Source organism: Clarias gariepinus, chromosome 25 (assembly GCF_024256425.1).
Source record: "Clarias gariepinus isolate MV-2021 ecotype Netherlands chromosome 25, CGAR_prim_01v2, whole genome shotgun sequence".
Classification (NCBI taxonomy): Eukaryota; Metazoa; Chordata; class Actinopteri; order Siluriformes; family Clariidae; genus Clarias; species Clarias gariepinus.
In genome coordinates, this window is record NC_071124.1 from 9,928,142 (window position 1) to 9,940,202 (window position 12,061).

The window sequence follows — 12,061 nt, forward strand, 5'->3', positions numbered from 1 at the left end:
TAGGCAATAGCAGGTTTGTAACACTGCCGACAAGATTGCTGCTTGCTGGAGACATTGGTCATCTTGACTCAGAGTCAGGTTTGTTTTATTCCAAATAGTTGATGATTATGATTATTAAAAGTTTTTATCATCTCTTTTTCTTTATATACACATAACATGTAATTGGAGACAGGGATTCTGCATTCTCTTGCAAGTCGCAAATTTACTCAACTTGATTGACCTGTAACAAGTTAATTTGTGTTTTAATGAAACACTTATGTAATGTTATAAAAAAAAAAATAGGGATGTTAGTTTATATACAAATTCTGTAAATTAGGATTGTCATATCACTCAACTGTTTTATCCCCAGCCACCTATTTAGTGAGTGGTTATTATTTTAAAGAACCAATTACATCTAGCTTATTTTGTATGGAATATCTATTAGTCTCAGTTGTTTGTCATTTAAAAAAAGCCAAACTGTGATAGTCTTACTTTAAATTATCTAGACTGCTAAAAAGCATGGGAAACTGGGTGATCTATACCTGTAGTGCCCCACCAGTTCAGCCTTGTTGTAATAGGCACAGATTATATCTTTGCAAACAAATCCTGAGGTATTTTACATCCTGGAAGTCAGTCGAGCAGTTTTACCACCCTCTCATTATGATGCACGCCATCAGTCCGCTCAACAATATACTGTATAAGCTATTGAATGTTGAGCATCTGAAGTGTTTGGTGAGTGCTTTTAGTTTATCAAAGCTTCACTACAATAAATGTACCATGCATGTGTGAAACTATGACCTCATGCAACCTGTTCATAAGGATAGTACCTCTCCTTTTTCATACCATGGAATGAGTAACACTACATATCTAAGCTCTGGCTAACCTTTGGGAACTTCCCTGCAGTAAAGGTTACCCTTGATCTCAAGGGACTTCCCTGTTACAGATTTTTAGATCAAACTCAAGTTTGAAACCTTATTTCCACTACTCTGGTTGCTAACTTTTTCTGTCATTACCCACAGTAGGTGAGGGTGGTGACATTGACTAGAAAGCCTTGTCCAGAAACAGTTTTTACTGCTTTATCCAACAGACCATTATAATGATTTTAATGCTCCTGCAACTGACCCGATCGATTTGTCACGCTCTTGCTCACTCGTCAGGTACTTCTATCCTTACAGGTAGAGAATGGTGCTCTTTTAAAGGGAGCGTCTCACATGTTATGGGGGGAAAGAATCTTTACCACAGATGTCGGAGAGGTGGAATTTCTTTTATTTTCCAGTTCTCTAATGCTGGAGACTCTCCACACTTCACATCTCTATGAAGCCAAGAAACACCCTTGACCGACTCAAAACCAACCAATCAGACACATCTATCGTTGCATTCAGACTAAGACCATCCTATACATCCTGCATTAGTTCCCATGACAAGTAGCACAGCACATAATCATACACCTACATACAAACTAGGAGAGTACTTCTAGTCTAGATAAATGTACTTCCATGTCCACTTGCAGATACTATGTTAAAAAAAAAAAAAAAAGGAAAGAGTTGGTCCACTGTATCATTACCTGCATAAAATCAATGTTCCTTTCAAGTCCTACGGTTAACTGTCGGATGGAGTCTCCTCTCTAGAATTCTGGAATAGACATTGCCTGGAATGCTGAGCTGTGAGATTCCACTATAATTGGTCTCTTTTCAACGAGGGTTTACTGTTGGCACTATGCTAACCCAGTGTAGGTGGCATTCTCTTGGTGTTTGCCAAACCCAGATTCTTCCATCAGACTGCCAGAGACGTTTGACTCATTTCTCCATAGATCACATTTCCACTAATCCAGAGTTCACTAACCATGTATTCTACACCACTCAGATTGCATGATGTCAGAATGTTCATTGTGATCCTAGGCTTGCAGCTGCAGCTGATAGGCCTTAAAACCCCATTTTGTGAAGTTCTTCTTGTTCCTTGTTGGGTTAAAAACCAGTAGGTGTCTCCAGTACTTCCACACACTCTAATTCTTTTTTTGTTTCCTCTGCTCCATTTGCTGGAATCCTGTACATTCTTTACACATGTCTTGTGCTTATAATGCTTCCAAACATATTCTTCAAACACTGTAGTAAGTAATGCAACAACAGAGGACAGGTGATGTTTACACACTATACTTTAGCACTCTATAACCTTGCTTTTTATGTGAGTGTGGTCTACTGCTTTATGGCTGAGCGGTCTTTGCTTCTCGATGCTTCCATTTCCCAATAATAGCATTGATTATTGGGAGATCTAGCAGAGCAGAAACTTAAAGAAATTGACTTGTAAGGGTTGGATACTATGACAGTGTAATTTTTAATGTGATTGAGCTCTTCAGCATTATCTGTTCTACTGCTAATGTTTGTTTAGGGAGATTGATTGTAGAACTGTTAAGAATAAGTTGCTGAAACGCAAACTCAGTAATTGAGAGGGATATTCTGAGCCATTTTGTACTCATAACTTTCACCCTCAGAACAGCCTTAAATCTTCATGTCATGATGGATTCCACAAGATGTTAGAAACATTCATTTAATAATCTAATTCATCCTGGTATCAAATAAATCCAACAGAATATTTAAGTGCACTTTTCTTCTCTGTTCATAACAGTAGGCAAATCTCTGTTTTATGGAAGCCTGGGGGTTGATGCCATGACTGCGAAGTCAGTGCTCTCTCAGGGGTGGGATCTTAGATCAAATTAAATAAGTAGGGTTGAGTCAAGAAGGGTATCCGGTGTAAAAACCTGTCCCAAATCACACGCAGGATGTAAATCCACTTACCAGTTATGGTGAACCCTGGAAGGGGCAGAGGAAAAAAGAACAGCCAAGTGCACTTCCATGCTGAGATGCTCATTTTACCACATTTCAAAGGTGTTCCACTGGATTCATATGTGACATGGTTCATTGCGCAGACAATTGCCATTAGAAGATGTGTGAATTATGGCAGGTGGCACAGTGGCTTAGTCATTAAAACTGTTGCCTTGCACCTCTAGCTGATGTGTTTATGGATTTTGCATGTTCTCCCCATATTTGGTGGGTTTTCTTTGGTGCGTGTTTGGAATCCTCCTACAGTCCAAAGACATGCAGATTGGGTTAATCCGCATTTAAATTGGCTAGTGTGTGAGTGTCTGTTTGCGCCCTGGGTTAACACTATGTCCAGGGTGTACCTCGCCTTGTGCTCTAAGTCTCCTGGGATAGGCTCCAGATCCCCCGCCATCCTGTATACAGCATAAAGCGGTATAGCGTGAGTAAGTAAATTGTGGTGATGAAGAAATGCGCATGGTCAGCGACAACACTTAAGTAGGCTGTGACATTCCATCAATGAATAGTTGTCTTAACATGCCCAAAGTATGTGATGAAAATATTTCCCACACCATTACATCACCTCAACCAGCCTGGAACATTGATATGACATAGTTTATTTACATTTTTCAATATTGTGTTAATAGGCACAATTCAATCATTACAGAAAACTTCGGTTTCATGTGATTTTTGTACATGTCTTTGTGTACTCAGGATGCATAAATGTCTGTTCCTAAAATCATGTTTTTGTCCTTGCTCATGTTTTTCTTTTCTCTTAACCTTGGTCACTATCTATAAGGTCTAGAGTGTGTCCTTTGCACATAGACATTGGTATAAAATTTGTGTCCAACTTTTGTTTAGACTGTAGAGTGCCTGCAATAAAGGACCTCTTTCATTATATCAAGGCTGTTGGTGTCCTGATTCATCCATCATCTTAATTTTGATGAAACCGTATGTTTGTGGTCATTTAGAAAGATACCCCCTATGTGCATTTTCACAAATTGGGATTTATCATGGCCGGCTATGTTTTTTTTGTTTTGTTTTTTTCTCTCGGGTTTCCAACTGCTTATTTTTGGGGAACCTGTTTCTTGTGTTGCTCTAGTTTTGTGTTAATAGCTGTGGAGCCTGTTGGGGTCTTCTGCTGTCATAATCCATCCATCTCAAGGTTTGATGCTTTTCTGCTTACTGCAGAGCAATTTCGAACAAGCCTTGACATTTTCTGTTGACCTCTCTTTATCTTCAACAAGATGTTTTAATGGAATATTTTTCTTTATAGAAATACTCAAACTAGCTCATCTAACACCAGTAATCATGCCGTGGTCAAAATCATTTAGGCATAGGTGTAATGCATGTATGCACAGTATATTTCAATTTGTACAGTAGATTTCTATTTTTGCACATCATATTTCTATTTCTATTTTTATTTTTAGTTCTATTTTTCCTAGTTTAATTTAATTTTTATTTAATTTCTATCGTATTTCTTTTATTCATATTTATTTCTTATTTTTAAACTTTAATTCTCTTCTAGGGTCAATGGCAGCCATAAAATGCATTTCACTACATTTCGTACTGTGTATGTTTGTGTATGTGACAAATAAAATTTGAATTTGAATTTATTCTCCAATAACCAAAAATGGCAAGTTTAACACCCCAAATATAATGATTGAATCAAATTAATAACTGTTATAAAACATGATAGTGGTTGACTTTCTCGATTTAATGTAATTGCCAAGCAAATACTGTAATAAAATTGCCCTTCAATAGGTGAGCAATGTAAAGTACGAGTAAAAGACGGCCATTTTAAATTGTTGGTTGGTGAACAGAGTTGTTTTGTAATGTCTTCTCGCCTAAAAATGAATGTAAAAGGACTTATTTGCAAAAAAATTATCTTTGCTTGGGTTATCTTTTAAATTTGTTTGAAGATCTGAATCATTTAGGTGTGACAAATATGCAAAAAAAAAATAATAATCAGGAAGGGGCAATTACTTTTTCACTGCACTTTGTCACATCATAGGCTGATTAGATAATCAATAAATTGACACATTTAGAATTTAATCCTTAAAATCAATCCCATGAATGTTTTCCTTTGGTCACTAATGTTAGTAATGATACGTGATTGCAATTTTCTACTCTCAATCCCATGGTCATGTTTGATCAGCTAAATCTTTATCTAAATCATGCTTTGATCTGCATTACTACATATTTCCAGCAAGGGGCGGTAGCTCCGTGGCTCTGCGCCAGAGACTCGCCAGGAACCGGAAACACGGAGAAGAAGAAGCAGAAGAGCAGGAAGGATATTAGGAAGATGCGTATGGTGTTCTAGGTTTAATAAGCTTGTCGTTTACAAATTCCTTGCGCTTCTTGAATCGCGTTTTCTTATTGTACTAGGAATATTTAACCAGCCAAGATGTTTAACAGAATGACAAGCCTGTGGATGGGTGATGTAAGTTTTAATTATTTTATTTATTTTTGCGTGTTTGCAACATGTGCTAGTCAGCTAACAAACTTTAGCCAAACAGCTGCTTTTAATAGAGACGCGCCGTGGAGCTACTTTATGGCGTTTATATAATGTATATAATAACTTTTGTTTGTGTGTCGAAAATGTGAGTTACACATGAACCTTATTGTGATTTAGTGCATTATTAGCGCGTCGTCTGGGTTTCTTTGGCCTGTTAAGCTAACGCTGACTCGCAGGTTAACCCATGTTTAGTTGCTAAGCTAATGTTTGGATTTTGTGTTGAAATAGCAAGTTATTTTACTGTTAATAAACTCAATAGAGAAAGACCAAGATGTTAGATTTGAAAAATTTAAGACATTCTTTAAAAATAAAATGATATCCAGAGATTAATAATATAGACAAATGCTGATCTTCATATATAAAGTATGTCGATTGTAATACACATACAGTATAATGAATGGCAAATCACGATGAACTGAATTTAATTTAATTTTAACCAGTTACACAAACCCGGCGGGGAAAAAGGAGGGACGGGGTTTGCATAGGCAAAGAAATAGCATAGATTCCTAAAGTCACATGATTTATGGTTGTTTTAAATGATTTCTGAGACATAACAATTATATGAGCAGTTTGTTAGTTCTACATATTTGCTTCTTCATTCCCATACTCTTCTCACATTGTGTATCAATTTTCTAAACTTTGGTACTTCATGACCTATCCTCAAATGCCCAGTGTTTTGTTCCTGAGCTTAAGGATTAACCTTCCCCTCATTCTTTATACAAGAGCCGTTCACTGTGCAATACTGTTTCACTGCTGGGCATGTGCGAATGTCATTACGCCCTTCTTATTCTTTTTATGGCAGCCGCTGTGTTTACTGCCTCTCAGTACACCACACTCATGGTAGCAGAAAAAACAGGTACAGGAGCGGTAGAATTATAAAGGATGTTTGGCCACATGAGGTTTTTCCACAAGTACCATGTACACTTTAATTTATACATTTCTAAGCTGGACAATCTAAGAAGTCTCGCATTTCTGTTTATTCTCTTGCATGTTAAAAACTAATAGAAGAATGGCTACAGGGTTTAATCATGTCCTGCAGTTGATTTAATAGGGAGTGACACAAATAATATATTAATTAGTATAGAGACTGCCCCAAAACATGCAACTAATCTCAATAATCATTTTAGGTTAACAAGTTATTGCACTTATTGCTAGGAAAAGTGTCTTTTTAATTTTTTTTCCCCTTTTACTCCAGTTAATAAGTCTAATGTGTTTTACAGTTAGACCCATACATGGATGAAAATTTCATTAAGCAAGCCTTCAGCACTATGGGGGAGACTGCCTACGGGGTTAAAATCATAACACATCGGGTAACAGGGTAAGACTCTGTGAAATTTGTTAAGGCATCTCTGCCTTTTTACTTTTCATTCATTCATTTATTTATTTATTCATTTATTCATAATGCTTTTAATTCATGTTGGTTCCCACAGAGGCTCGGCTGGATATTGTTTTGTGGAGTTGGCAGATGAGGCCAGTGTTGACCGATGTGTCCAGAGGCTCAACGGCAAGCTTGTCCCTGGATCTAATCCTGTAAGTGACCAAGTTTGCACTCATGATGATGATTAAGATAAACAGTATACCATTTATATTTTTATATTGTTTCATTATTAATTATAGATTATTTAACCAAAGCTTGGCCCCCACCTTAAAGTACAGACAGTATTAGTCAAAAGTTTGAATACATCTTTAGGTTTTGTTTAAATGTTTTTGTTTATTATTATCAATACTAGTATGACTGAGTTATACATTATATAAATAATACATTTGTTCAATTTAGTTGAGTACAGTGACCAAAATGCATACAAGAAGTTTAAAGACACTTTAAAAAATGCATATCTTTCAGTCAAGTTCTGCAGTCTTGCTTTTCTCAGGGAGAATTATAATCAAGCAATAATCACACTTAAGATTGTGTCGTTATCAGCATGGCTGTGATGATATCCAGCACAACAGTATGGCCTCAGGTGTGATATTCCTTTCATACAATAGTTCTTCAAACACTATCAATGGATTATGATTTGTTTATTTTACTTCGCCAACACATTCTTCCTTTTGCTGTAACCAACTAACTGCGACTGTGAAGCTGCTGACTGATAGATCAGCAGCAGGACTGAAATTAGTTTTAAATTCTCCCTATTCCCAAGTCGCTAAAAGTTGAGGAGAGTAAACCATGGAGGTAGTGAACAGTCCTGTAAATCTGATAATTTTGCTGTTCAATTAACCATTAGCGCATGTGAATCAAAGTCCCAGTGCTGTTACTGTCCATTATCGCCACTCATAGAAATCCTCTACTCCGATCAAATTACTTTGTCGGCACAAGGTGTAGTATAATGCATGGAAAAATATTATGTTCTCTTGATACCTTTGGCCACCACAATATGATAAGGTTTATATTACTTCTTAAATCGATTTAAAATTGATGTTAAAGGTTCATACATCTGTACATTTAATCAGATGTGTCCAAACTTTTACCTGGTAGTGTTTTCAGATGCAGACCCATGTGTCATTAGTGTTCAAGTCACAGAGCTTAATTTTTTTCCGAATCAAGGTGGTTGAGGCTGTTTATATTATGACTTTGTTTGAAGCTGGTGAATAAACTGGTCAGTGTTAAGAACGAAGAAATAAAGCCTTTACTGTGTGCTGGAGGTATGTAATCATACGTATGTATGTTTAATTTTCTTTTCTTTCCAGAGAAATAGTTTGTAGGTTTTTTTTTTTTTTTGGATTTTAATGGTTGTATTATTGTTTGATGATTTTTTTTTATTATTATTTTAGCCCAGAAAGTTCAAGCTGAACTATGCAACATATGGGAAAAGGCCTGAGCCTGGGTGAGTTATTCACATGCTTAATGTTCAGATGCCACCCCTTTTTATTTCATAGCTAACTGCGAAGTTGTGGTTTTACTTGAATGCAAAATCCTTACAATCCACAATATCTTGTACTTATATGATTCTTTTGTGTCTCAGGCCTGAGTTTTCTGTCTTTGTTGGCGACCTGACACCAGAAGTCGATGATTATCAGCTGCATCAGTTCTTCCTGAAAAAATACCCTTCATGCAAAGGAGGCAAAGTTGTCACAGATCCCTACGGAAATTCAAAGTATGAACACGTTCCTTTCCGATTCTGATCACCTTACTCATTTTTCCCCCAACCAATATGCAGTGAAGAGAAACTTGTTGCCAGCACTGTTGTGATTTATGAGCTAGTTGTTTTTGCTTGATATTTATCCTGCTTTCTCAAAAAGGGGCCAAACTATAACATAGATGTGATTTGCCTTTGTTACATCTGCTAAAACTATCGTTTTTCCCATATAGGATAAGCAAGAGCAGCTCACAAATGAAGTGATGCTACTTCATGTTAAAAGTAAAAGAAATGTTCTACCGTCAAATTAATTTCAAAATTGTTTTACCATTCTTAACAAACTTTGAAATATGTATTTATTGCTGCATGGTGCAAAGTGTAGAAACGCTAACATTGCATACTGACACTTCAGTGTTGTTGTTAATGACACAGGGGCTATGGCTTTGTGAAGTTTGGTGATGAAAGTGAGCAGAAGAAAGCCCTGGAGGAGTTCCAGAATGCTACAGGTCTGGGTGGCAAAGCCATCAGAATCAGCATCGCAGTCAACAAAAGGTAAATGTTTTTGGAAGGGGTGTTCTCGTCAAAAAATGTCACATGACTGCTGTGATCATTTTATAAAGCTTAGCTAGATGAAAAGACTGCTAGATGTGTGAGGCTCAGAGTTCTTGCTCAGGAGGTTTAGATGTTTGATGTGCATGCATCATAAACCCCTTTACATATTGCAAAAGCAACAAAGTGCTAACTATCCTGTGGGTTCTGCAAAAAAGCTGAGAATGTCACTTTACTAAAACTGTTTTGTAATTTAACCTGCAGCAACAAAACAAACAGCTACCACAACCAGAGTCACACCTACAACAGCAATTACCAGCAGCAGTACTATCAACAGCCTTACAACAATTACTACCAACAGTGGGGTTACGATCAGTACAGCGGCTACAACTACGGCTATAACCCTTATGCAATGCCTCCTCCTGTTCCTCATGGAATGATGGGACCACCCCCGCCAATGGGAATGCCCCCCGTGCCCCCAGACATGCAGACAACCACCGAGGTAAGCAGTGATTTATGTTTATATAATCCTATTTGACCCTCCTGCATTTGAAACACACTTGCATGCGTTTATTCAGTTACCTTCAACAAAATTAGAAAATTACTGAATATCATTGTGTTTGATTTAATTATCATAGTCCAATAGCCATCTCCTCCCTTTCTTCTTCTGGCCTAGGGCATATCAGACCTTATGTGCCTTTAGGACCTTCTACAGTTTAAGATACCAGTTGAAGCGTCAGGCAGTCTGTCCTCCAAAACAGGCAACAGACTCGTATTTAAAAATCATATTATTCTTAATGTCCTAAACTGCGATGCACAACCCTGGTTTTAGCACTGCCCATACGCTGAATAATTCATCCCGATGACATTTTACTAAGGCATTATAAGAAGACCTTATGTAAGACAAGACAAGTCAATTCATTAGTCATTTTGCTGCTTGAATTGGAATGATTTCTCTAGGCTGCAGCTATACACTCTTGTGTGAGGAGGAAGAGGTTGATGGTGTACTGCCAGTCTAGTTAGTAAACTTCACTTCATGTATGGTTTGCTCAAACCTCTTTATGCCTTAGTGGGATTTAGGGACTCAACAGCACCACAGCCAGATGCATCCACACAAAGTATCCGGGTAATATTACACTACCTAGCTACTGTTTTGGCTCATATCTATGCAAAAACCCCTCATCATGGTGGTGTATGGGTTAAGGTTAGGCTTATAGGGGAAGTGGAATCAGGTTCTGCTCCATACCTGGACTTTGGGTTCTGTAGTAAATGACCATCTCTTTATAAGTGCTACCATAGGCATTCTGGCATTCATTTGCATTGCTGTGAGCTTTTCGCGTTGCGTAATGCAGGAACCAATCTGAAAGGTGTGTGTAGTGGAGCTCAAATAGCTGCTCCTCACAATTGATAAAAATTAAGTGAGCCCTTAGCATGACTTTCATGGCTCTCATCCACTTGATTAAAAATTTAACTTTTTTTAAATCCTGCTTTTAATTAATTTTTATTTTATTTTTAGCAAACCCAAGATGCCACTGAAGAGGCTGAAGAGGAGAATGAAGGTAATGAAAACCTTGTCTATCATATTTGATTTATAACTGTGTAAATGGTTTATGTGAACTTGGATTTAAATCTATACTAAAAAAAAAAAGAAAAATCACACAATTTAGTTTGACTGCCTTTAGCTTTTAATATTGCACACTGTGGTGGCCAGTTCACATGTGAAAAAACGATTCCTCACACGACTCCTTAATCTGACCAACTGACACAACTGCAGATTATAACATTGCCTCCAGAGGTTGACTACTGGCCACTTCATGGGCTTCCTTGATTCATTCGTCACTACCATATGGTCAATCTGGTCTCATTAGATGAGACCATGACTGTTTTTTCCATTGCTCTATAGTATAAAACCTTTCTTTTTTTTTTTTTGGTTAGCCTCTAAATTGGTTTTCTTATGGATACACAGGTTAGTTTTAATCCCGTGAGTACTCATCACATTGTGAGTGGAACTGCCCTTACTTAAAAAAAATATATATATATATATATTTGACCAAGGGTTTTAAATTTTTTCTTTCACTATTTAATAATGCATTGGACAGTTCTTAACCTAATTTATTGCTTTGATGCAGGCCAATAATTCGACCCTTCTTGTTTTGCCAGGGCATGATTTAAATACACATTATTTAAAAAAAATTTCGGCCTAAAATAGAATCAGTTTCTATATCTTCACTAAACACGCCAAAGGCCTGCCACTCGTGCAATACTAATGGACAACTACGGGTATATGGGGCAGAGCAGAAGAAAGTTAGCTAAAAATAGTCATGAGTGTTGAAATAAATCCAAGTGGTGGTACTATTTTTGTTAGGATTTGGGGGACAATGTTTGTTCATACAGTATACTACTCTACCAAATTAACCTTCATAGAACTACTGCTGATTATTGCTTCTGTGGAAGAAAACATGGTGCGAAATAGTTTTCCTTGAATATCTTTGTTTGCCATACAGCTGTTATTTACACATTAATTTTACAGAAATTCAAAGCCCCATTTAAAAATTTTTTTTGGATTAGCTGCAAGTTTTGCTTCGATCCATCTAACCATCCAACATTTGTCTGAGATTCTAATTAACGATTAATGTATTTGATCATTGTAACCAGCAAATAAAATGGTTAGATTTTGGAATTGATCCAAATGGTGTCATAAATACATCGTCTTCAATAGCTCAATTCCTGTTTAAAGTACATTTCTAGGGTATGTCTGGGATATAAACTAGAAGAAAAGCCTAGCCTCTGTGGTGTTGAGCGTGACTTGTTAACTCTCTTAATTGACCTTTGTGTTTTCTTCCAGAGCCAAATCCCCCAGTGGATGTCGAGTCCCTAAACAAACAGTACATGGAGCGCAGTGAGGAGCTGTACGAGTCACTTAGGGATTGTTACTGGCAGCCTTTGGATTGCATCACATCTGAGATCTCATAATGGAATATTGCTGAGATTATCCAGATCTTTTTTTTTTCTGTAAATGTTTGCCTTTTTATCCAACTCTCTTTTCAAAAATAAAAGTGTACACATTTGGTCTATTTTATGTGAAAGTCTTTTTGTATTTGTGTATTCACTCTTGTTTTCTTCAT

General features: G+C 37.0%; 1 protein-coding gene across 1 annotated transcript; it reads left to right on the forward strand.

Moving 5' to 3' along the window:
• Nucleotides 1-5,060: 5,060 nt before the first annotated feature.
• Nucleotides 5,061-12,015, forward strand: trnau1apb (tRNA selenocysteine 1 associated protein 1b). Its single transcript, XM_053486554.1, has 9 exons — nucleotides 5,061-5,235; nucleotides 6,531-6,628; nucleotides 6,741-6,840; nucleotides 8,083-8,135; nucleotides 8,274-8,405; nucleotides 8,820-8,939; nucleotides 9,201-9,438; nucleotides 10,453-10,495; nucleotides 11,782-12,015. The coding sequence occupies exons 1-9, from the start codon at nucleotides 5,200-5,202 to the stop codon at nucleotides 11,907-11,909; spliced, it is 948 nt and encodes a 315-aa protein (XP_053342529.1). The 5' UTR covers nucleotides 5,061-5,199; the 3' UTR covers nucleotides 11,910-12,015.
• Nucleotides 12,016-12,061: the final 46 nt, after the last annotated feature.

Coding starts and splice junctions, on each gene's coding strand:
- trnau1apb (XM_053486554.1), top strand. CDS start 5,200: ATGTTTAACAGAATGACAAGCCTGTGGATGGGTGAT. Junction 6,629..6,740: donor ATAACACATCGGGTAACAGG/GTAAGACTCTGT, acceptor TGGTTCCCACAG/AGGCTCGGCTGGATATTGTT. Junction 9,439..10,452: donor ACATGCAGACAACCACCGAG/GTAAGCAGTGAT, acceptor TTTTATTTTTAG/CAAACCCAAGATGCCACTGA.